This window comes from Pelodiscus sinensis, chromosome 1 (assembly GCF_049634645.1).
Source record: "Pelodiscus sinensis isolate JC-2024 chromosome 1, ASM4963464v1, whole genome shotgun sequence".
Taxonomy (NCBI): Eukaryota; Metazoa; Chordata; order Testudines; family Trionychidae; genus Pelodiscus; species Pelodiscus sinensis.
This window is the reverse complement of record NC_134711.1, coordinates 161073587-161100201: the sequence shown is the minus strand read 5'-3', so window position 1 is coordinate 161100201 and position 26615 is coordinate 161073587. Positions and strand designations below refer to the sequence as shown.

The following is a 26615-nucleotide window of genomic DNA, read 5'->3' as shown; positions in this document are numbered from 1 at the left end:
TTGCTACAGTTCTTCCTGTGCTTTTACTCTGCCACTGACCTCATGTGTGAACCCTGGCAAGTCATTTTATCTGTGCTCCCGATTCAGTTTAGCCTGCAGCAAAATGGATTAATACCTAGCCTGCCAGAGAGGAAGGATGCTATGAGGCTTACCTAATGTCTGCTTTGAGATTCATAGATTAGTGTTAAATAGGGGTAAAGTGATGATTCATTACATAGGATTGAATTTTGACATAATTGCTTTTCTTTTGAAAATGAATGAAGCAAATGTTCAATGTTGCGCTTGTTAGAATTATGTATTTATCCTGACTGCATATGGCTTTAGCTGGTGGAGGTTGTTGCTAATATGCAAACTTGATGTTGTAGGTATTTGTATCTGATGAACACAAGTATGCATGCCTCAGAATTTGAAATGAATGCTCTTTCTTCCCTGAATTTGAGACTGAGCAGAAGACACAAGTAGAACTATTTGTGCCTCATTTTTTTTAAGCTATTGGAAGAAAATGCTTAGCAAAATTCTCAGCAAAGGATGGTTTAGTTTCCTTCCTTTCTGAAGGGCGGTATATTTTTCTTTTAGGTGGACAACTACCAAAATTAGACAGTACAATCAGATTGCGGTTTAAAGATCATGTCGTAATGACAGTGGAACCTGATCGAGAAAAATCTGTAAGTACATAATGAAACTGCCTGCATACATTCCAGAGGAGTGTGGTTGTGATGCTAGTTGCATTGTGCTGTGAGTGTTTGTCTAGTTGCCTCACAGCATCTGTTTGGGATTTGTCATGAGACTTCAGCGATGTAGTACAGTTCTGTTCTACAGTGCACAGTGTTTTAATTTTGGAGTTCTGCAAAGAAGAATTACTCAGGGCTTTTGTGTACCATGCACAGGGCTTTCACCAGGAATTGGCTACTGGTCTTAAAGCCAGGAAAAGCCTGGTACCATATCTTCAGATAACTTTTGCTGCTCTTTAGCAAAGGAGATTTGCTTTGGAAACACATTCTTTTCAAGATAGTTTAAATAGGTTTTAAAGGTACTTTACCTCTTTGTGCTTCAGTTTCCCCATCTCTAAAATGGAGAGATGGATGGATGCTTACCTCTTGTGTAAAGAGCTTGAGATCTGTGTGTGAAAAGCACTATAGAACAGGAAGAGGGTACAGCTGTTTACTTCAGTGGGGCTGCCATTGTCTGCATTATGATGGTAAGTTATCTTTGGTCCTGCCATGGGGGCTGTGGGTTTTGAGCTGTTCCATGGAGATGGTAAACCAAGGCCAGATGGCAGGGGGTTTTTTGCAGAGGGAAGAGAGCTAGTGGAGAAAAGAACAAGATTGATGGTCTTAGAAACTAGTCTTCTGACTACAGTACAGATGCAGCAGGTATTACAAGCTTCCTTGCCTTAGTAAACCCATCAAACCAAGCACAGCTTGCTATTAGGATTCAGAGGGCAGCTGATTATTTCATAGCAACTACCAGTTGCCTTTGGTAGACAGTTGCCCCCCAGAATCTGACCAGAGGCCTGAAATGTGAGAAATAGTTACCTATCATTGTTGGCCTAGCCCTGCTCTGAGCCTATAATGTAGACAAGGTGAGTAGTCTAACAAACCATCTGGTCAGATGTGCATACTGAAGAAAATTCCAAGTTATAAATAAGTTCCAGGCTATTGTCTCAACCTATTGATGGCATTAGTTATGGAGGCTCTATATCTACTCATGAGCCATTCAGCCTCAGGTGGTCAAGAAGAAACTAGATGCCTGCCTCACACCCACATCTGGTCAGCACTGTAAACTGAAAAATAGAAGTCTGTGAAAGTTACTTTTCCAAGAGAAGCATTCTGCAACCTCGCCTTCACTAAAGCAGGTGGTAGTTGGGCTAGGATGGTAAGAGTTCCTGGGTTACCCTTAAAATGAGCTGTTTACGTCAGGAAGTAATTAGAGACTTGTCTCCACTAGGGAGAAGATTAACACTGCTGCAGTAATTCGTCTGGGATTCAAATTAGCGGGTCCATTGAAAACCTGCTAATTTGAACTGAGACGTCGCTCCCATTGGCACTAATAATTCTGATCCTCATGAGGACTAAGGCAAGTTGATGGGCGTGTGTGCGGCTGGTGACCTCCCACTTTGTGAACGGCACCAAAATGTGATTTAAGATACTTTGACTCCAGCTACATAATTAACGTAGCTGGAGTTGCATATCTTAAGTCGACTTTTCCTGTTAGTGTAGACCAGGCCTAGATGTGGTTAAAGTAATAAACTTACACTGTCTTGCATGAGAATGGTTTTCCTCCTGCTGTCTCTTAGGATGAGCTTCGTAAAGAGATGGTTTATGTCTATCACTCTTTGAAGAACAGGAGAGAGAGGCACATGATGGGGAATGAGGACGATGACATTAGTGAAGACGGGATTTCAGAGGTTTGTTCTGATTAGTAAGATGCTCTCATCAGTGCTCTGTGTGCCCCTTAACCAGCTGTAAATATATAACAGAGCTGACTGTGCCCTGGGAACAAGGATCTCTACAGCATCTCATGTTTAAAATAGTAATTACCCAAGTTTGGCTTCATGTAGATTTGTTCTGCAAGGCTTAATTCACTTTTTCTCTAGCCAAGAGGTGCGGGAAGATTAGCTGAAACTCATTGTGCGCTCTGGTCCCCTCTCCCTCTCTAAAGACTAGTTCGACATAAGGGGTTGATGCAAGTGGGGCCATACTGCACCCAGGTCTAAAGGCTAGCCAATATCGCTATTTCACGGCTTCTTTTAACACTGCAAACGTTCACAGTAAGTTGCATAGTTAACTCTTCAGAGATAAGTAGCAGTTTTCCACCTCTAGATCTTTGTTTCTCTTTTGGCAGAACCACATTAGTCCCTGTTCAAAAGGGATTGTTCTGAGCAACCTCAGAATGGGTTTTTTTTTTTTCAAATGCCCTTTTACAGTCTGTAGAAACCAGACTCAGTGTTGGCGCTGTCTGACCCCCATAGTTGGGATGCTGTGTAATTTTTTTAAACTCATGCAATAATTAAATTGTGTGCCAACAGTGTGTTATGTATGAATGTGGGTTTTTTTTTAAATCTAAAGATTTCTTCCTTCAGACATCATGTGACTGGTACTTTTATTGCTATGCCTGAGGGGTTCTCCCTTTCTTGGGTCATCCACACTGATCTGAGCAACAGTGCTACTAATCTTTGCTTCAGCTGAGACCATGTCTGCTTTTTTGAGCAGAGCGGCAGTGCAGGATTCCTTAAAAACAGCTATGTTATACAAAATAGTTAGAGCCAAAAGATAGTGTAGACTGGTTGTCTAACTTGTTTGTGCTTTGGTAATTGGAACATCTATCTACACAGCAACATTATTTTGAAACACTGTCAAGCTGGAAGACTTCTTAGTCCAACTCCTGTAATCCTCATTGTACAAGGAGTAAGGGAAGTCAGAAGAAGTGTGCTCTATTTTGAAATAAGTGCTGTGTAGATGCTCCCAATTTCAAAATTGATGTAGCTCAACTTGCGTAGCTTATTTCACGTGAAGGCCCTGCTTTATGCTTTACAGCTGTCCTCATAAGAAACAAATGACAAGCAGGATGGTGCAATTCTATAGCCCAGGTACAGCAAGCAGGGGGAGAACACACCCACTCTTGTGGGAAAGACTTTGTAAAACATCCCATCTTGTGCATGTTTTAAGTAGAGGGTCACCCTTGCCTGATTTTTCTTTTTGTAATTTCCTTTTTAGACTCATGGATTACGTTTTCCTTTATCACACATGGATGCCATGAAGCAAATCTGGAGAAATGCGACTGTTGCTGTTAAAGAATTGAGCCTTAAGTCAGATGCAGAGAAAGAACACCTTGTCTTATCACTCTGGGCTGAATGTCTCATTGAGGTAATATGAATCTTTCAAAAATCAGCCTCACATTTCATCCTTGGAGGACAGACCAACCATCAGATTCCTCCTTTTCCAAGGAGTTGCTGCCTAGTATGGAGAGCAATGGCAAAAGTGTATATTGTACTTTTTAATGATGGATTTCTTTTTTAAAAAGGCTTTACAAACATCCTCTTCTACGTGCCTTAGGGAAATCTAAATCCAAATGATAAGGATAAGTTAGGCACAGGAACATCTATCTGTAGCAGGAAAGGAGAAGAATCGGTCACATCACAGCACCTGCAGACAGAGCAGTGAAGCCTATGTTTATCAAATGTCACTGCACATACTTGTAAAAGTCCTTTGTACTTAACTTATGTGCCCTCCTGGAAGGAGTGGGTCTGTTTCATTCCTGCTAAAACCAAGAGTTAAACAATCACCAAGGAGTTACAAATTTTGTTGGTAAGAGTCTCTGCACTGTAGCCCATTTTCTATCACGGTGGTTCTTTCTTGCGGTCACTCCACATACATATCACTAATATTAAACTTAGTTTTTATTCATTAGCTGTTTTCTAAGAGTGACGTTCAATTCTGTGTTTAATGCTTTTGGGGAAACTGAGCCTCCCTGTACTACTGTCTCTTTGCACTAAGGGCTCAAAGTGCAAAATGGGGGTTAGGCACCTAAACTTTCACATTCCAATGCCAAGAGTATTTACACTAGCCAGCTGAGCAGGCAGCTGCCTATATTAAAACACAATAAGGACGGGTGGCTTCACCCCAAGCAGCCTAGGTGGTGGTGGTGCTGTCCATGTGCTATACACAAAACAGCTTAGTGGTTAGCACTCAGCAGTTTGGGGATTTAAATGTAGGTCTCCCACGTTGTGGTTATGTCTACACAGGAGCTGCTTGCGCAAGGGTTCTCATACAAAACCATGTCCGCACTGCCATGTGCAAGCTGTGCTTTTGCACACGAGCATCCATGGCAGTGTGGATGCTCTCTGGTGCAAGAAAACTCTGCTGGCCATTTTAGCCAGAGGGGGTTTCTTGTGCAAGAAAACCCTGTCAGCATCCATAGTACCCTCTTGTGCAAGAGGGTTTACACCTGTTAGAAAAGAGCATAGCTCTTGCACAAGAAGCCCTCTCTTACTGCACTGTGGACTCGGTCTTGTGCAAGAACCTGCCACTGTAGACAGAGCCTGTGTGTACTCTGGTATGACTGACACTTTCAGTGAAGTTGTTTCTCTTCATGTAAAGAAATTGAAGTGGCGTTTCACAAGCACTGGTGCCAATTTAGTTGCCAGCAGAACAGGGAGGAAGAGCTGTGAGGCTCTAAAATTCTAAATGTAGCAGTGAGGGCTGGATGAGTTCAAGGATTTCAGTGCCTCTGAATGGGAATCATTCTAAAATAAATAGGTCCATTGTAAGCAGCAGCTAGTAAAAACTGTTGGGTTGCATTCCTTACAGGTTTGCCACAGAGTGGGTTAATAGTTACTTTTTACATACAGGCTGGTTGTGTTGTTAGTTTTGCTCTGACAATAATACATGACTCACTTTGCACAATGGATATTAAATAGCAGTTAGTAAACTCAGTCACTGGAATTTCCATCAACTACTGAATTAGCCAATAAGGGGGCTTGCTGCAGCTCTTTTTTTTTAAATGTAAGGCTCTTACTACATTTAAAAAGCAATGTCTGGGACCCACTGTGCCTCTACCTCCCCCTGGAGACAGTGCTAGGAGGAACCAGCTTTTAAGTTGGCTTCCTCAGCACAGGCTCCAGCTCCACCCCCTTGCTGCCTCTAATAGAGAGGCAGCAAGGTGGCAGGAGAGCAACTAGTCCAGTAGTCACTACTCAACATTGCTTACATCCCTACTTTCAAATTACAATCTCAATCTGGGTAAACATGTCACAAAACAGCATGAAACCACACTAAAAATTAAAACCAATGTGCTTTTGTTGGGGGTAGGGCTCTTTTGGAGGCAGTTCTGATGCTTCCTTTCCTAGTGGCTCATGAACATCTCAGCTTTGGCTGTGTCAAATACCCATCTTTCGTTTGCTCCTCCTTGTTGCACAGCCTGCCTGTCTTTTCCTCACTCAGATCCACAAGATTTTGGCCTAGTTTTTCCTGCTAATTTTAACACCCAAGCTTTGTAAATGATATATTTGATTTTTTTTACAATATGCCTTTACATAATGATACAGGTCAGAGACCACAGTCTTTACATGTCTTTTCTTGTGCAGCCTAGTGGAGATTAGGAAGAATTGCCATTAGTAACTTAGCTGCTGAAGAGGGACTGTTCACCACTGGAGTGAGTGCACACCTTATTGTAAAAGCAAGAGACAAGGAATTCTGTGGCACGTTATAGACTAACAGATGTGGGTCTTTGCCTACGAAAGCTTATGCTCCAATACTTCAGAGGCATCCAGCGGCAGGTATAAATATGCAGGCCAGAATCAGGCTAGAGCTAATGAGGTTAATTCAGTCTGAGGTATGAACATCAAGAGAGGAGAGAAACTGCTTTTGTACTTGGCTAGCCATTCACAGTCTGTTTAAGATTAAACTGATGGTGTCAAATTTGCAGATGAACTGTAGCTCAGCAGTTTCTCTTTGGAGTCTGGTCTTGAAGTTTTTTTGCTGCAGAATGGCTACCTTTAAATCCGCTACTGTGTGTCCAGGGAGATTGAAGTGTTCTCCTACAGGTTTTTGTATATTGCCATTCCTAATAGCTGATGTATCCATTTATTCTTTTGCATAGGGACTGTCTAGTTTGGCCAATCTATATAGCAGAGGGGTATTGCTGGCACGTGATGGCATATATTACATTGGTAGATGTGCAGGTGAATGAACCAGTGATGGAGTCCTTGGTGTAGATATGAGGGCAGCGTTGGCACCGAGGTTTGTTGCAGGGATTGGTTCCTGAGGTGCCGTGTATAGTTGCTGGTGAGAATTTGCTTCAGGTTGGCGGGTTGTCTCTGGGCAAGGACTGGTCTGCCTCCCAAGGCCTGTAAAATTGCGGGATCATTGTCTAGGACGGGTTGAGGATCACCAATGATGCATTGGAGAGGTTTTAGGTGATGGCCAGTGGTGTTCTGTTGGTTTCTTGCTTGGGCTTGTCTTATAGGAGGCGGCTTCTGGGTACATGTCTGGCTTTGTTAATCTGTTTCCTCACTTCCTCATGGGGGTAGCGTAGTTTCAAGAACGCTTGGTGAAGATCCTGTAGGTGTAGGTCTCTGACTGAGGGGTTGGAGCAGATGCGGTTGTACCTTAGTGCTTGGCTACAGACAATGGATCACATGGTGGGTCCGGGATGGAAGCTGGAGGCATAGCGGTCGGTAGGTTTCCACTATAGGGGGTGTTTGTGACCATCACTTATTTGCACCGTGTTGTCCAGGAACTGGATCTCTTGGGTAGACTGGTCCAGGCTGAGGTTGATGGTGGGGTGGAAGCTGTTGAAATCGTGGTGGAATTCGTCCAGAGTCTCCTTCCCATGGGTCCAGATGATAATATCATCAATGTAGGGTAGGTAGAGAAGGGGCATTAGTGGACAAGAGCTGAGGAAGCACTGTTCCAGGTCAGCCATAAAAATGTTGGCATATTGTGGGGCATGTGGCTGCCCATAGTGGTGCCACTGGTTTGGAGATATATATTGTCACTGAATCTAAAATAGTTGTGTGTGAGGATAAAGTCACAGAGCTCAGCCACCAGTTGTGCTGTGGCATCAGGGATACTGTTCCTGAAAGCTTATATTCCATCTATGTGCGGGATGTTTGTATAGAGACACTACATCCATGGTGGCTAGGATGATGTTCTCAGGAAATCAGTGGTGTCACAGACAGTTGGGAGTGCTGGTGGAGCAAGGGCTGATGAGAGTAGCTTATTGTAACTATCCCTGGCTTTGTTTGTAATGTGACCAAGTAGGGATGTTACATTTAGATTAATAGGCTAATTGAATAGTCTATGCAAATTGCATCCACGATTCGATTAGTCTATAAGGGCTGATTGAGTCCCCTGCTAGCCTCTTGTTCCACGCAGCATTTCAAAACAGCAGCACCACATTGAGTTCCCAGCTCCACATGCGCTGCTGCTCTATAGCCTCCCTGCCTCTTTCCTGATGCAGGAGGGGGGAAGCAACTAGTGGACTAGTGTATTGACTAGCCTCACTTACATGACTATGAACAACCCCTATTTCAAACCTACAACTCTGTCAGCATGTATCGCTCTAATCTCATGGATCTCGCTATTCAAAACACACAACCAACAAAGGTGCCAGGACTAGGCCAAGTGAGTGACTTGCGGTCAGGCAGGCTGGCTAACCTATTTTCACAGCTCTGCATGACCCTGGTTAGGAAGTGAGCTGCCTACAACGAGGTAAGTACAAAAACGTATTCTGGTTGGCCTCCCACACCTGACAACTGCCTATATCTGTATCTGATATTTCACATCTTGTTGTGACAATCATTCCTATGCAGAAAGAATAAAACAACACTTGCATAATATTTTGTTTAAATAGAATGATTTTTAATGCACTGGGAGAGAAAGGTGTCAATTGAGTGTGTACATATGCCATAATTAGTGTGCTCTGGTCACTCAACAATTTTTGTGCCTTAGTTAAAAACAAAATTATTGCATTTGTGCAGTATAAAATACTACCAGCTAAAGGATCCCCTAGAAATTTGTACAATTAAAATATACATGCTTTAATTACATTCATCAGAGCTTTTAAGTACACAAACCTGCTTTGCGATCTAATACTGACATCTGTTGTAATATATAATCTCTTTTCCCTCAAAATGATGAACAGATTACAACTAGAAAGCACAATTATTATTAAAATGTGTGGTATATTGAGACAGACAAAAAAAATCTACACAAATACAAGTGCTTTAGTTGGAAAAATATATACAGTCAAACTATTCACTTACATATCTTTGATTTTTATAATATAAAACAGTAAATATGTGCAAGTAGGTACAGGTATTCAGTCATAAACTCCCTCATACAAAAATAGTCTTACACCTGTTTCACTTTTGGGGGGGAAGGAGGGAACAATTTTTTTTCTTTTCTTTTTTGGCTCAAAGATGAGACTAACACAAAATAGCTGTAAAACAGCACACATTCACTTTTTTGGTTTAGCTAATTTGTACACTCTTCCTTTCATGGCTTAATAATCAAGACAAAAAACACAACAAAAGCCAGAGAACACACCTTACTTAGAAAAAGCATTGCATATTGAACTGCATTTTGGAAGACACCAATTCGGGGTGTGGGTGTGTGTGGGGGGGGGAGACTCAAGATGGAAATCAACCAAACCACAGAGCCCTTTTACTACAATCTACCTGACATGACTCAACACCACTTTCCTTCAGAAATGAAATGCGAGTATGTTAACTGTAAGAGGCTGCACAGCATTGTGATTTCACTGACAGCTGTGCTTCTGGCAATCACCAGCCTCTTCATGTCTTTTCCTCAAAAGTGAGCTATTGCTTTAGCTGATGAGCCTCAAAAAAGTTAGCATGCATCAGGTTGTTCCTTGAATCTTGCTCCACAGTACAATATAGGAGGTGGTATTAAGTTAGCACCTTTACCAAACAAATCCATCTTGCATGTATTAAACTGAATATACTGTGATTTAAAGACCAAAATATATTGTATTAATTTATTCTCAACAAATCCTTCTAGAAGGCTAGCTTGATCTATGAAAGTCTACTTTTCCCCCTGGCTCATGGGCTGGCAACTCATAGGTATAAATACATCCCTGCAATTAAAAACATACGTTTAATGCATTTTTTTTTTAAACACAAGGACCTAATCATACCCAGCTGGGCAATAATTTAGCTTTCCTCATTGTCACTGTATCTCTGAAAACTAGCCTGGAATTCCAGTCTTTGAAGGGTGTGTGTTTAAGACCAGACTACAGTGTACTGTACCAAGAAATTATTTTTGTGATCTGCAATAATATTTGATCCTAATCACCACCAGAGCCTCTCTAACTTTTTGAGAAAGGAAAGACTAGTAATAATGGTGACATAGAAATGCGAATTAGAAATAACCGCAAAGTTTTTGCTACTGTATCACCTTTGCCTTCTTTTAAAGGACTAGTGAATGTTACAGGAAAATAGGCCTAAATGGTGCCTGAAGAGGAGGAAGATCACAACATGGAGTCATGTGTAAATATTAGAAAAACTATCATTACATTAACCTCACCGCTCTACTGTGCAAAATTCAGTTGTTTGGGGAGTCAGTGCCTAACAGGAAGTAGTAGAGTGGACTTGCTGAGTAACATTCCAGTGGCATGTGACTTCAGTAGTTCCTTCTCTCAAACACACAGTGTTCATGGCCTACGTAGGTCCATATTCCTAGCATCTTGTAGCTGTTTTATTCATAATATTTCAATGTCCCATTTCTGTGAGAATTCACTTTCCAGGAGATGATTTATAATTATATAGTTCTTGTCATAATAATTTCCTCCTAAAAATAGAAGTTGATTAAGGGATTAATAGTTAATTGAACAAAGTTTATAATTATACTTCATTAAAGCGTATATATTGTACATTGAAAACAGGCAGTAAAAATTCAAGCAGAACAACCACATGTCTATAAATACAGGAAACTCACTGTAAAGTTACTCAGACTTTTAAAGTGAATCACATGTTAAAAATGGACTTTACCCTCCAGACTCAGATTGCTCTAGGGGAGAGGTAGAGAGTGGTTTTCCATCACTGGCAGCAAAGCGCTGACTCTTATTACTTAAAAGCTTTGCACATTAATTTATTCAGCTGTAAAATGGCTACAGTACATATTCTGTCCTATGGTACAGTCTTAATGACATGTTCAAGACGAGCATAACCTTCCTCTCCTTTTGGACATGAGGGTCCTTAGCTTCTGTCTACTTTAAACACTCCTCTTCTCTCTCCATCATCTCCTCCTCTTCCCCACTACTTCCTCTCTGCTCTACCTGGCTGTAGCCTCAATCTTCACCTGTCTCCTCACCTCAGACTTCTTTCCATCCTCCACAGTCAAGCTCCTTGAGTGCTTGAATTTTTCATCTCAGTCCTCTCCACTCAAAGACTTTCCAGTGGAATGGGGAAGGTAGGTAAAACACAACAAAGAGTCTCTTCTTACTACTAGTTGTCCACATCTCTGCTGACTTTGTGCTCAACTCCTTGAGATCTTTCTCCTTAGTCTGCTGTGAGACTGTACCCTTTCAGCTCACCTTGCTGGTTGTACCTATGTCCGTCCCTAGCACGTACAGGTCACTAAAATACCGCTCGCAGAAATGAGAGGTGGGCTAGTCCTATAACAACTTCAGCAGGCTTATTGTCTACAGATACAGCATTGTATTTCACAGTACATTTCCTGATTCTTAAAACCAGACCAGACCAGTCTCAAGCAAAGGGGTTGTCACTACTTTTGCTTGAAAATCCCTTCCACTCCCTTCATCCCATCCCTCTGTTTCCTTGTATTATTGCCTTCTTTAAATTCTCTCCATTCTGTCAACTGATTTCTTGCATGCTAGCACTCAGAATGAATGTTAAGATTTCAGCTGCCAATTTCATTCACATTGTGGTAAAGGGGGTCGGTGGGAGTTTTGCTAGGACATAAAAAAAGCCCTTTTCCAGAAATGTTTTTGCATAAGAGGGCCAGTGCAGACAGCTAAAAACTGTTTTGCACAAAAAAGCCCCAATGGCGATCGGGGCTTTCTTGCGCAAAACCGCGTCTAGATTGGCACGGACGCTTTTCCGCAAAAAGTGCTTTTGCAGAAAAGCGTCCGTGCCAATCGAGATGCTCTTAACGGAAAAGTTTTTCCGTTAAAAGCATTTGTGGAAAATCATGCCAGTCTAGACGTAGCCTGCCAGTCTAGACGTAGCCTACCAGTTTTACTTTGGGGAGAGCAGAATGACAGAGTGGCTGATCAAACAGCAGGAATCAGTTACAGGGATTGATGTGAAACAAGAAATCTGTTTTTCTACAGTATTTTTTTCCCTGAATTGATATGTAGTTTTCAAAATGTTCCCCCTAGTAAATGTTAGTTGTGAAGTGGAAACTGGTGAAAGTTATCAAGATTTAGGGAGTTATGGAAATAGCTTGACTGTGCTTTAGTCTCATACACTAACAGTTTAAAAGTGATCACCAAAAATATGTAGCTGTAGATTGGAACATCAATCACTTCACCCAACAGAGTAAGTACAGTATATTGTTGTATTACTGTATAAGCTGGCTGAGGGTACAGATACTGGAATATCCTGGGCAGCCATGACTGCATAGAGCAAAATGTTTATGCTATTAAGAATATACTTTTCAGTACCTTTGACATCAAGAACCAGTTGATCATTGAGGTACGAACTGATGGTTCCATCTTTATTGAGCCTCCACTTCTGCCTAGCCTTTCCATGTTCTGTCCACAGTGCTACTTTAGCTCCAGGGATGTCTCTGCCACTGACGATATCAAGGCATGCATCATTAGCCTAAAAGATTGGGAGAAAAAAATAACAGACTCTAGTCATGGTGATGCCTCAAAATAAAAGTGCCGTAATTAGCAACAGACCCCTCCACTGAGCTCCAAGTGAGTAGATTATATGCACCACACTTACAGCTAATAGCTTGTTCACTGAGTAGATTAATATACATCATTCCTGATACATCTAAGGTCAACAAGCAGCTTTCTGGTGGTTTTACGCAAAGAAAACCACAAGCAATTCTTTACGCCTCTCTTTTAAATATCTGAAGGGTTACAGAGTCAGCAGAAGCAACCCTTCTAACCGAGGCTGAAAGACTTGGGCTAGAGAGGCCCATGCTAGCTCTCTAAAAATAGCTGTGCATACATCACTTAGCAGCTGTGGCCTGCACTGGAGCTCAGGATTTGATGCTTAGGAAGGGAATGGGCTTTGCAGCCTGAGCCACAACTTCAATGCACTATGTCTACATAGTTACTTTTAGAGTGCTAGCATGAGCCCGGATAGGTCGAGTCTGTCGGTCTGGGATGGGAGGCTCACTGCCCTGGCTTATGTAGACATCCCCCACTGTGACAGCCTCTTATGCAGACTAGAGAGCAAAAGGCCTTTACAATGGGAACACTGTATAAGTGTCTTTTCACAGTCAACTCCTATGTTCAAGAGTGCAGGTAGTGGCAGAGCCCTCTCTGACCCAGGATGGCCCATATAAGGAGCCCAACCATCTAGGGAGTACTGCATCTCCCAAAGAGGAGCAGCCAGGGTGGATTAATTTTAATCATTTAAATTAGCAAGCAGAAAACCTTGATTTAAACAATCTATTTTAATCTGGTCTCAAATTGTATTTTAGTTATTTTCTTAAACAAAGATTCATTCTCACAGAGCTGATAACCATGAAAATGTGGATTTGAAATTAAAGCTAGCCTTTACACTATACGTGGTGCTCCTTTTTGTTAACTATGAGTATATACTATGCCTGTATATATATTTATGTATCTTATATTGCATTTACTCAGTTTAAATTTTGTGTTTTTATCACATTAGGAAATGGTGAATGATATTTCTGAGTTACAAGGTTTTAAAAAAAAATAGCGATTTGTATCAAGAATTATTTGGATGGACATTCAGATTAAATCAAAAGCCCATAAAAGCCAGTATTTGAATTTTTTAAACTAAATAAAAACGGTCTTAAATGTGCTGAATAAATGGAAAACGAAAGTTTATCAAAACATGTTTTGCACTTAAAACAAAATGATTTATTAAACAGAGGAAGTATTCTCTGTAGTAAATGAAATGAACAAATTGTTCTGGGTCACCATGTCCTTCAACATTTTGGAATTAGATCTCATCTTCTCACAGCTCATTTTTATTAATACATAGGAAGAGGAAGAAAACAAGCTTTTCTGCTTTTTCAATTCCCAATTGATTTAACTTTTCAGTGACTAGTTCATTCACTGAACCACTGGAATAGACAAACAGGAAAAAAAATATTCTCTGCCCTTGCAGAAGAAGCTACTGTTATCAAAAGTTAGTTTAACACTTCAAAAAACTCTAGGTCCAGGTGCTTAGCCAGTGACTTCCACCAATTCAGTCATTTGATTTTATTAAACTTGCTGGAAAAAAAATTATTGCTTAATACTTATTGAAATCTGTTAAAATGATTTAAATAAGTTGAGCTCTTTTAAGTTGACAATTTAAAACCAGAACCTGCATTTGACTTAACTCAAAACACCTTATTTAGATTTTTTAAATCTGATTTCTGTTCACCCTGGGAGCAGCAGCAGGAGCATTGCTTTTGCACTTGGGTTGCACTAGGTGGAGTTCATTCAAAAGCATCGCCAGGGACCTGCGACTCTGCACTGAACCTCACTCAGAGTTGTGTCTAAACAGCACAGCCTAGCACCAAAACTGCAGTTTTTCCTCCTCCAACTCGTGATATAATTTGTATTGTATGGATTAATACAATTTGTATAAGTTTTGCTGAGACAGTACTTCCAGCATATTACTATTGCGCATGCAAAGCAAAATGAGGAAGAATAGTGCCCAGTAGTTAGGGCTCTAGCCTGGACTTTGAAAATCCAGGTTCAAGTTCCAGTCCCTGCTCCACCAGTTTGATACTGGGCAAGTTACTTTGTCTTGTGCTTCCATTACCCATTTGTGAAATGGGGATAATAGCACTTCCCTACCTAACGGGCTAGCTGCGAGGAAAAACATTAAAGATTATGAAGTGCTGAGATACTATGGAAGTGGTGGGACACAAAACAGTACCCAAAAGATGGGAAGCAAAACATATCAGGGAAAACAGTGTCATAACATGCCTAGAGGTACATTTTACTCTCAGTGCACAAACATTTACACAAGAAGTGACTGTCCTATATTCATAGCAAATGTGCCTTTACCTGAAAACATGGTGGAAAGATAAAGAAGTTTGGCTTAAAGCTTTTTTTTTTTTTTTTTTTTTTTTAAATAACACTTTTCATTTACATAGAAACCAAAGCATTTGCACTGTGCTTTGCACTGTGCTTTATAAAGAGGGTTTGGGTCCTGACACGAGAAATTTCTGTCTAATTTAGACAGAGACAATACAAAGTAGAGCAGCAGAGTGCTTGAACTAGGGGCACTGGCCTGAAGTGGTTTCCAACTAGGAATGTTACATATTGTTTAACTGAATAGTTGATTAACCTCATGAATTCTTACCAGTTAGTCAACTATTCTATAGTCGCCAGGGGTGAGGCCAGCAGCCAGTGCACTCCAGCTCCACTCCTGAGGAGACCCCTGCCACTCAGCACTGCTGCCTCTGATACAGCAGCACAGGGTGCCAGGCAGGAGCTAGTCCATGACGGAAGCCAGTTTAAAAACCAGCTCCCCTTGTGGACTGGCTGCCTGTTGTCCTGCACTGCTGCTTCTAATCGAGACAGCAGAGCAGGGTGGCAGCAGCCCCTGTCCGGGGGGGGGGGGGGGGGGGGGGAGGGGGGGAGAGGGGGTCAGAGTTCCAGCCTGTGCTGGGTCCAGGAGCTGAGCTGGGCTGCCTGCCCGCCTGGCCTCTACTACACTTTAAATGGAGAGCTACAGCAGGGGTAGATCCTGGACCTGGCACAACCGTGGACCGAACCAGGCTGCTGGCCAGCCTGCTAACAAATTTACTGGTGGGGGTGGGGGCATGTAGTCTATAGCATTAACCTATAAGCTTTTGCTTATCAGTCAATCGACTACACTATTACATCCCTATTTCCAGCACAGACATGGTTTGCACATTTTGGTTCAATGGTATTCAGCATTTCCTCCCACAGAAATGGTTCCAGCACTCCAAGGAGCAGACAGTGAGGGGTAGACAGAAGTGGAGCTGAAGGAGAGCTCCAATGGAAGAAAGGGGCCTGGGAAGAGGACGGCTATTCTAGGGATGCAGGAGTGGGCTATGACACAAGGAGAATGGGTAATACATTGCACTTCCATCATTCACTAACTCACCTTGGATTTGAAGAGTCCATGACAGTAGTGCCAGATTTGGGTATTCTTGCCATTGCATGGAGAAACACACACTGAAGTAGCTTTTGCATCTAATTGATTTCCAAGGACTGTCAAGTATTTATCCTGGGCTCGGTTCTTTATTCTGAAGTAAACTGCCGGCTGACAGAATTAGAAAAGCACCAGTCTATTATACATTTTATATAACCACATGTGAGGAAACCCTTCCATCAGCTCCCCCATAGCTATCTTTCCAACAGCAGCGTTCCCCAATTTTTCTATTCCAAAATGTGTTTTATATATTCAGATTCAAACAGAAGTTGTGAAATGGATACGGGGCATGAAAGAACATGCTGTGAAAAACTGTGAGACTAGGTATTGGAGGTAGATGGGGATGGCTTCTAATTTAAAGCCAGTCACATTACACTTTTTTGCTCATGAACACAACACAAAAAGGGCACTGAACTGGTATCGCCAATGACTCAGCTCATTTAAAAAAAACTACAGGGGAAGTCTGTAAAGCTATTGAGAGGTTTTAGCTTAAAAACCAGTTTTCAAGACCCACTTTAGGGCCAATGAAACAGTACCAATATAGTGCACTGTGACTTGTAGGGGGTCTTTATTGAAAAGAACGAGATTCAAAGCAGACAACAAAATTCCTCCTGGGATTTTTTTAAACTGAAATCTAAACAGGCTCATTTAACTCCTGTTCTAAAAACATCTGCAATGTGTACAATTACACCCCAACAGTAACAAGAATTTTCCTTATAAAGTCATTAAGGAAATAATTTTTGCCCAACTATGCAGTAGTAAAAGTCACTGGCATGTTTCACTATATTTTTGCTAGTTATGAAGTTGAAAACTTTTGAGTTTGCTCTGTTGCACATCACCATGAAAGCAAAAGAATACAAGCAAACAAGCTGCAGATTGTTTTTTGCAATATTGGCCAACTCTGTTTTGGGATAAGATCATATCCCTACACCAAAGACTCTGGCAGCTAGACAAATATGCATGCCCTTTAGTGATCCAAGCAGCTTTACATGCACGTGTAAAAACCAGCACTTTAAAAAAAATAGCAGGATCTTGTGACATTCCTTAGAGCTTCTATGATAACAGATGGACCTGGCAAATCTGCTTGTCCAAATGCATGAGACATGAAAGGGCAATGTGATGTTTCGGAAGTGAAAGGTTTTAACAGATAGCAAAAGTCTAGATCAGCTGTTCAATGGCAGGTGTGTGGAGCAAGCAAGCCCAGTGCCTAGGGTAGGGGTGGCCAAACTGGCTCACAAGCCAAATGCAGCACTTTTACCATTCAAGTACAGCTTGTAGAGCCCCCCAGTATTCCTCCATTCTCCACCTACCAGTCTGGGGGAGGGGAAGACTCAGGATTTTTGCCTTGCAGCAGGGAGGGTGAGTCATAGGACTTCTGCCCAGCAGGGGGGGGGGGGGGGTGTCTGTCTGTCTGTGATTCTGCCCTGCAGGCCACACCTTCTGGGGCTGGGTCCTTTAGCAGAGGTGGGGCTGAAGCCCTGCCCTCTGGTCCCAGCAGGTGTGCCCTGGCCCTCAAACTTCTGAAGATCATCATATGTGGCTCAGAGGTTTGGCCACCTGTGGCCTAGGAGAAGGGAATGCCTCACATGGCTCTCAATCAACCCTTCTGATCCATTGCTCTGATCAACACTGACAAGCTACTCAGGTTGCAGTGTCCAGCTCTTCTTGGCCAGAGCTGGGTGTCAGTACGGCAAGGATTATGGGGTAGAAAATGGAGGCACTCTCAGAGAACCCATCCAAGAAGAGGAGACACAATGATTAATAAAAGAATTGATGACACTTCTGCACCAAACACACCGTCCCTACCGCCAACCATGGATAATGCCATACTGCTCTGCAATAACACGTGGACAGTTGTTCTCACCTCTAGTTTATTATGCTCCAAATACTTGTGGCGCCTGGGAGCAAAACTAAAATGCCTGGCTGCCAGGAACGGACTCCGGTAACTAAATTTAAATGCAACATGCATAACAGAAATGGCTGGTGTACAATTTAAACGATTACTCAAATGTGAAAATGATTTCCCTGTGCCATAATGCAAAAAGAAAAAAAAAACTTTTAAACAGACCAAATACAAGAAATCTCCAGGGTATAAGCAGTGTAAAGAGCCAGGATATTAGGACAATTTGACCCTGGATTTTTTTGTTGTTGTTAAAAAAAAAAAAATAGCAGTAATTGGTTTGCCTCAATTATTGAGCTCATTTGTAGCCAACATGATGTTACGATGGATCACTTGTTGGGTTACCAGTTCCAAAGTATTCCAGATAATATTCATAATGGTCTCTAGTATTCTGTTTTAGAATACAAGAGATGTTCTATTTCAAAACATAAAATCTAGATCACCTTAATCATTTTCGCTAAATCCTGGAGAAAAATCTGTGACTAAAATCCTCTGTTAATCCAATTCTCAGATTATCATCTTGGCTCACTAGAACATTTTTTCCAAAGTGAACCTACTGTTAAAAATAGCCCACTATGCCTCATTAAATGGAAAGAAATTCAATAAAATCCGCCAGGGGAAATAGTTTAATCACTTTGTTTAGAGGGAAATACGGCATTGTTTTTGCTTATAATTGTTATCATACAATGAAAACTGAAAACAGTGCAGAAACTAAAGGAGACATTGAGTTAAAAAATGTTCATTAAGTCAATTAAAAAAGTTCTCAGTAGAAGAGAGCATGGTTCACTTGCAGGTGTAAACCAGTGTAAATGGTAGATTCTCTGTAACTTGAAGTCTTTAAAACAAATCCAGTCCCCTCTATAAACCTGATCCAATGCTCACTACAGTCAATGGAAAGGCTCCCCTTTTTAAAAAAAAAGGAGTGAAAAGGGCTTACTCCCAAAACATTTTTTCCTACAGTACCTGCTTCATAGGACGAAGAGAACCAATTACTCTCCAGCCACTGAATTCAGTCCAGTTTGAAATCTTGCCAGGTTCTAGCAGAATTTGTTTTCCTGAGAAACGTCCTCCCTCATATGCAATCCACCTGAAGAAAGATAGACAACACAATCCTGAGAAGTTAGACCCTAAATATTGCAAAACAAAGCTATATAAATAATATTTAATTAAATATTTTAAATCCAAAGGCTTTCCATGATAGGATTACGCTGTTTTTGTTTATATTAGTGTGCCAAATATGCAGAGTGCCTAAAGTGGGTTAACAGCTTTCTTCTATATCAAGATCTATTTTGTATTCTCTAATATTATTATAAAACCTGGAAACTATTTTAAACTTTTGACCTGGTCACATGAAGATTAAAAAAATCCCTCTGTAGAAATGGATGATATGTACAGGCTTAATGGGCATGTGAATGGATTCCTACCTTGCATAAGTCAACTATGCAAGGCACCCACATGGAGCACCGAGAAAGGCATTGCAACACACTATACTGCCACAATGTTTAGTTATAAGAGGGCAAACAGGATCTCACACAACTGTGCCAACATGTGAATTGAACTACATAAGACTCACAACAGTTACAAATGATTATGTTTTCTTTTGCTGCATTGTGGACAATTTTATTAGTGGTTGGACCTCACTGGTCCGGCACCATCAGGACCTAATTAGTCCCGGAGGAGGGAATTTGCTGGACCAAAGAAGGTCCCCTGCCATCAGGCCCATCAGCCTGCCATGCCACCCCTCCCTACCTCCGGCTCCTTCGGCCCTGCTGCTGGCCAGGTGACATGGCTGCCCTGGCCCCGCTGCCAGAACTGCTGCTCCAGCCCCACTGCTGACACAGCAGCACGCAGCACTGGCCCTGCTGCCAGCCAGCGCACGGCCTCAGACAGACTTCCACTAATGGGCTTGCCATGGCCCAGCCTTACTACCAGCCAGGCTGCCGCGGCTCTGTTCCCACTGCCAGGCTGGCATGCAACCCTGTTTGGGCTGCTGCAGCACGACCCCACTGCTGGGCTGGCACACATGGGCTGCCCCTCCCCTGCTATCACAGCCCTACTACCCCCACCAGTCTTGCTGAACGCCTAGCCCTGCTACCATCAGCCTTGCCTTTCACGGGGCTCTCAGCAGCTGGCCCCCCTGCCCTGGGCTCTCATTCAGCAACATCCATGGTTCTGCTGGACCACGGATGCTGCCAGATGAGAGTCACGGTTTAGGGAGGTGCAACCTGTTTTTTAAAATGTTTGTGGGCACAATCATGGCGCACACAGAAGAGCTTCAGTCTTACCAGTGGCCAGCAATCTCAGTTTAAATACACTGTCTATTATACCAACATATAAAAAACCAGGAGAGCGAGGGAAAGGAGATTTTTTTGGTGAGAATAAGACTAGTGTGGAACTGCACCTGTATGCAATAAACAAGAGAATGTGAATTGCAGCCCTAAAAACACAGCATGTACCCTTGGTATTCAACAGAACACACAAGGCTGCAACTCTGTGCTCATGAGGAAATCAGTGCAATGTAATTAGTCCTGTCACTCAGGTGACACAGACATCAACCAAAGGAAGGCACAAACAAACGTGCGTGTGTCAAATAGCATTAACAGAACACAGATTTAAGCTGTATTTTCAATCTGTTTACTTGCAATGGACTTACATACATGCCACACTCAACTGCAGAGATGTATCTGTGTCTTGTTCTTGGAAATAAACCTTGAATGAGTCATTTAGACTGACTCTGACCTACACTACAGAATTAGATTGGTATAACTAGGATGATTGAGAATGCGAAAAATCCACATCCCTGAGCAGGAGAGTTATACTGACCTAAGTGCTGGGTTGGTGGGAGAGCTTTTCCCAATGACATAGCTAGCATTTCTTATGGCGGTAGAGTTCTGAAGGTGGCGGGAAAGCGTCACTACAGAGCGCAGCTGCAGTGGCGCTGATCCAAGTTTGTAGTACAGACTTGCTCTGAGCATTTGATTAACACTAATGGCTTGGATGACCTCCTCTACCCTGGCTCACCTGAAAGGGTTCTAACAGCTGATCAAAATTGAATATGACGATAATGTCAGTGTCAATGGTGAGAGTGTTGCACAAAAACGGTAAGAGGTTTATTGGTTTTAAAGAAATACTTAACAAAAAATATGCAGAACTGGTTCAGTCAAAGCCTTTAAGGCCTATGACAATCCACATCCAGACACCAAGGGATATGGCCTTCTCCAAGCTGCAATCCCCACCTAACCTTTATTCCCTTGGTGCCTTAGGCCTGCACATAACAGTAAGTGCTCGGCCCATGTACACAAACTTTTAGTTGCCTTTAGCCTCTTCATCTGCTCAAAATGGACCTTGCATTTTTAGTCAAAAGGACAAGAAAAGCCTAAATCTTGCTGTGTGGAGTCTTAGTTGAGCTCTTTCTGGACCACCCAGAAAGAATGAAAGCCCTACAATTGTCCAATGTCTATTCTTTCAGTCCTTGGCAAGTGGTCCATTGACCTGGGGAGATATTGCAAGATGCCCAGAAAAAGGTGGAAAACCATAAGCAGCTCAGCAAACACTGCAATGGGGGAGGGTGCGAAGAAATCCCTTTCCAACTCTAAACTAGCCCTGGGGAAAACTCCCCCAAGATTTTTCCATACCTGCCCTGGCTCTTCCCAGGTGTAGAGAGCCTGTTAATATGGCCAGAGATAGTATGGGGTGAGGGGGAAGATTAGTGCTCTTTATAACCCTACCCCAGGGGTGGGCAATAGTTTTTGCCCAGGGGCCATGTCAAACATTTCTGAAGTAGCCCCAGGCCACCCTGCAAGGGGCAGGGCCTAAAGGGGAAGGGGTGGGGCTACCCCACCCCCAGACCAATCTGGTGGGGGAACCCTTTTCCTCACTTTCCCACTAGGCACCTATGCCCCGGAAGAGGCTTGGCACACTCCCCCACCCCCAGGTCAATCAGGGCCTGGGGAGCCCGGGAAGCCTCCTCCCACCCTGTGAGGAGCACATGGCACTTTGAAGTGACGTGGGCTCCTCTCGGGGCAGGGGCAGGGCAAAGGAAGCTTCATGCGCTCCCCTACCCCCAGGCCAATCAGGGCCTAGGGCAGGGCAGTGCATGAAGCCTCCTCTCTCCTGCGAGCAGCACACACTACTTTTAAGTGCTACATGCTCCTGGCAGGGCGGGAGGAGGCTTCCTGCGCTCCCCCGCCCCCAGGCAAATTAAGGTTTGATGGGCGGGGGTAGAGCAGAGAAGGCTTTGGGCGCTCCCCTGCCCCCAGGCCCTAATTGGCCTGGGAGTGGGGGAGCAGCAGGGCCTCTGTAGGCCAGATCCACCTGCTTGGTGGGCCAGATCTGGCCCACAGAAGCCCTTTTGCCCTCACCTGCCTTACCCCCATTTCTCCCTTGTATGGGCCCTGGCCTCCCATCCTCTCAAGATGAAATATATAATATCCCCCCCATCTACCACACTTGTGGGCTTTTTCTGCCTTACACTATCTCCCCCCTTCCCCAGCAGAACCCTAAGGGAAAGGGGAGCTGGCAGAGGTTTCTGAATCCAGCCAGGAAGCAGAGTGCACACATACATGCCCACCCAGCAAACTCATCATAGAAAGGCAATTGGAAGAACACAAATGCTGCCTCAAATATTTCTATCATACTTACAATCCACTTCTCACCCACACAGACTGCGTGTAAAAGTGGATGTCCTTGTTCAGAACAGAACTGACAGCTTCTTCGAAGTGCAACTCTCTGCCCTCACAACATTCCAGGGCAAACAGACTGATGGAAGGTTCAGCAAAAACCTAGGAGAGAGGCAGCTATATTTACTCAAGACAGCCTAATTGCACCTTGTTGATATGCTGCTCAGGATCCTCATCTGTCTATTTCAGTTTTTAGCTTCGCTGTGGTACTGGTCTAATTTTGTGAACATTTATCAATAATTGAGCTTTTTGATTTGGCTCAAACTTTGCTAGGAGTTTATATTTATTGAAGAAGCATAATGGTTAAAACAAAGAATGTGTAGCCAGGATCTGTGGGATCTACTAGCTTTGCCACCACAGTGTAGAGCCCATTGACATCAGCAGCTGTTGGTTTGCATGATAATAGGCTAGATCTGCTAAGATATTTAGATTCCTAAAAATGTAGATATGTTCCTAGTGGGATTTTCAAAAGCACATAAATAGGTCAGGCATGTCATTTCCATTCATTTCAACTAAGAAATTAAGTGTCTAAGCATGTTAGGTACTGACTATCTTTCTGGATACATGCCTGACTCTTAGTCACTTAAATACTGTTGAAAATCTGTCCCTAAATATTGAAAAAAAATACACTGCAAAACCGGATTTTGTTAAACCAAGAATTTGATATTTTCCTTCATAAAATCCAGAAAAAAAAATCAAGTAATTAGGAATCACGTTAATTAAAAAAAACCTTTTCAGCTACTGTTGTTTTTAAATTGTTTTGGTAACAAATCTCTTGGCTTTACTGACTCTAGAGAAAGATCCATAACAATTATTTGCAAATGAGGTACAAGGTTGAAGTTTGTGGAGTATATGCAATACTACTTCAAAAATAAACAATATACAGTATTCACTGCAAAATGTGTGATTTTGCATCAAATTAGATAACACAATGCAAAATCTTAATGGAGACCAAATACTTTAGAGTTTTTAGTTTGATATAGCTAGTCACGGAAAACTCTTAGGTTGGAGTGTAGAGTTGACTAGCTACATCCAAAAGTTACCTGTACCTTCACCAGGAGATACACACACGTTTTTCTTGATGCAAAAATACTCCCACCTCAGTGACCACATGGCCTAAAAGTTGGAAGGTGCACAACTCAAACGTTAATGTTTATGCCCATGCAGTCTTTAGACTTCACGAATCAAGAAGGTAGTTAAGAATTTCTAGGGACATATTTCATGAGACTTCAGTTGTGATTCAGGACTTATGAATTTGTCACTGATTCACTGCTGTTGGTACGACTACTTGTTCAACTGGTATCTCCAGGAAACTGCTTCCTTCTGCTAACTAGCATGGTGTGGCACTGTTAGAAGCATAGCATGGTGTGGCACTGTTAGAAGCATTGCATATGATGAGAGAAAAGTTTTCCAAGCATCTTGAAAATGAGATTTTGTGTTACCCATCCTTCTGAGATAGCTTTGAACGCATTTTGGCCTTATCCTATGCCTCCTCTGAAGAGACAGGACAATTTGTGTGTGGAGAATGTTCCTTATTTCAATAGCTCAGTAGTTAATTTTAGGACTACTCTGAAAGTGAGACACATAGCAATAGACAGAGCTTCTGCTGAGGTTTCTCAAAGTCTGCAACAATCCAACTCTCAATTTAAGTCTTTAGCTGAAGGGAGACTGACAGTCATGCTGAACTCTGGGTCTATCTAAACGAGGAACTGACAAGAAAAAAGGTGCGTTTTAAAAACGCAGACACTACTTAGCACCTAGCAAAGATGCAGTTCAACACTTAAAATCATAAACTTTAAAAACAACAAAAGGTCTGGTAGCACTTTATAGACTAACAAAACATGTAGATGGTATCATGTGCTTTCATGGGCACAGCCCACTTCTTCAGATGACCGGAGTTATGAGTTTAGGATGTGCAGACCCAAAATAAATAGCAGGGGGGGGGGGGGGGAGAGAAGAGTTAAAAGGAAAAAGAGAAAGGGGCGGGAAACAAGGAGCAGAGGGAATGAAAATATCAAAGGGAAAAACAAGTAGGCAGATAGCTCATGGTGACGTAATATACAACATGACCAGATAATATGATTTAAATTTTTTTTGTGCCATATTCTTAGGCATGTCTCCAATTGGAAAAAAAACAAAAACAAAAAACTTTGTGTCAGAGGCTTATGGAGTGCACACAGTTCAAACTAATGCTTCAGGGCATAAGTCAACTTTTGACTACCAAGGACTGGAAAGACATCTGTCACGTGGACAAGTTATTCTATAACTCCCAATATCAGGCTTTCCTCTAGAACTTTCTGGCATCAACCAATCAGAACCAGGATACTGGATGAGATGGACCACTGATCTCATTCAGTATAGCCATATCTGCATTAAGAGTCAATGCAGGAAATTGCTTGACAGCTGTTAGGAGCTGAAAGGTCTCCAGCCTTCAGAAAACGTTAGCAAAGTTATTCAAATGTGGCTGTGTAGTATCTGGTGAGCTTCATTAGGCTAATCACAATCTGCAAGTCTGCATGGTGCATTAATTTATTACCATTTATTAGAGGTAGAGCCAGAGGAAAAAAACAAGAATCAATAAATATATTTCCGGTGAAACTCTAACATGGTATCAACAGATCTTGTGACAAAAATAAAAAGCAAAGAGGAAAAAATTGCTGTCTTAAATAAACGTGGCTCAAATATTCTATACAATGTTTGAAGTGCAATGATCAGATTACTTGCTGTACACCATTATACATCAGCAGCTGGCAGCCGCAATTTAGCCTTGCTTTTTTCCTCAGATTTTGTTTCCACAGCTCCCATGGAAACTACTATAAGGCCAGGTTTAAACTACAGATAAGATCGAAGCAGCCACAGTTGATCTTCCAGGGTTTGACTTAGTGGGTCTAGTGAAGACACACTAATTCGAACTGAGAAGGTGCTCCTGTTGATGTCCGTCGTCCTGTTTCTACGAGGAGTAAGAGCAGTCAAAAGGACAGTGTGCTCCGTTTGACTTCTCGCAGTGTGGACATGGCCAAAACTCAAGTTAAGATACACAACTTCAGCTACGTTAATTGCTTAGCTTAAGTTGAAGTATCTTAATTTGAATTTATCCATTAGTGTAGACCAGGGGTAACAGATTAAAGTAACTAGGTTTTGAGGGTAAGTTACCATACTAACAAGAAAAATCCAGTGCACCACCCAACTTTGTGAAATGCTGAGATGCATTTACATATCTAAGGCTGTGTCTAGACTACATGGCTCCATCGACGGAGCCATGTAGATGAGGGTTGTAGGCAAAGGGAAATGAAGCGGCGATTTAAATAATCGCCGCTTCATTTAAATTTACATGGCTACCGCGCTGAGCCGACAAACAGCTGATCAGCTGTTTGTTGGCTCAGCACGCTAGACTGTATTCTCCCCTGCCGACAACAAAGCCCTTTGTCGGCAGCCCCGTTATTCCTCGTGGGATGAGATTTACTAGGGCTGCCGACAAAGGGCTTTGATGTCAGCAGGGGAGCATCCAGACTAGCGCGCTGAGCCAACAAACAGCTGATTAGCTGTTTGTCGGCTCAGCGCAGCAGCCATGTAAATTTAAATGAAGCGGCGATTATTTAAATCGCCGCTTCATTTCCCTTTGCCCAATAAACAAATCTACATGGCTCCGTCGACGGAGCCATGTAGTGTAGACGTATCCTAAGGGTCTACTCCTGCTATCTTCATTCATGCTGAGCAATATCTTACTTATTGAGTAATAATGCCCAACTCTTATATTGTGTTGTCATCCCTAGATCTCAGAGTGCTTTACAAAATAAGGTGAATATTATTACCCCGGGTTTGCAAATTAGGAGCCAAAGTGACTCGCTGAGCGTAACACGAGTCAAGTAGCAACATGGGGAATAGAACCTCCCAGGATTCCTAACTCACAGGCTACTGAACCACATACTTCCACAGTAAAGGTACTTTCTCCAACACGATAAGGTGACACAATTGAGTCCTAAATGAAAAGTTCCTGGAATCGGCTGCTGCACATGACACTATGCATCTTACTGCGTTTCCTGCCAGCTTTAAAAGGGGTACCACATGCCTTTAGAACTGGTGCATATACCTGGACCTCCAGATTGGACAAATATTTATTTATAATTCTAAATATAAGGAAAGAAAATCCTGATCCTAATGAAGTCTGGGGGACTTTTGCCATTAACATCAATGGGGCCAGGATTTCACTCCACGTAAATTTTTA

The 26615-nt window shown here is 42.4% G+C and overlaps 2 protein-coding genes across 6 annotated transcripts in view; one reads left to right on the top strand and one right to left on the bottom strand.

Annotated features, from left to right (window-relative positions):
• Positions 1-4409, top strand: part of RIOX2 (ribosomal oxygenase 2) — a 32422-nt gene extending 28013 nt beyond the window's left edge. For 4 of the 5 annotated variants that reach the window (XM_075909014.1, XM_075908997.1, XM_075909004.1 and 1 more), the window contains 3 exons: positions 577-665; positions 2297-2407; positions 3717-4409. In XM_075909014.1, the coding sequence (XP_075765129.1) occupies positions 577-665; positions 2297-2407; positions 3717-3875 (359 nt within the window). In that variant the 3' untranslated portion in view covers positions 3876-4409. The remainder of the gene's footprint in view (positions 1-576; positions 666-2296; positions 2408-3716) is intronic. The other variant, XM_075909024.1, reaches the window with a different exon arrangement.
• The window catches only part of CRYBG3 (crystallin beta-gamma domain containing 3), a 121023-nt gene continuing 98410 nt past the window's right edge, over positions 4003-26615 (bottom strand). The window contains exons 18-22 of the mRNA XM_075908983.1: positions 22353-22492; positions 18675-18798; positions 15764-15922; positions 12151-12310; positions 4003-10313 (exon numbers count right to left, since the gene is read on the bottom strand). Coding sequence (XP_075765098.1) covers positions 10225-10313; positions 12151-12310; positions 15764-15922; positions 18675-18798; positions 22353-22492 — 672 coding nt within the window. The 3' untranslated portion in view covers positions 4003-10224. The remainder of the gene's footprint in view (positions 10314-12150; positions 12311-15763; positions 15923-18674; positions 18799-22352; positions 22493-26615) is intronic.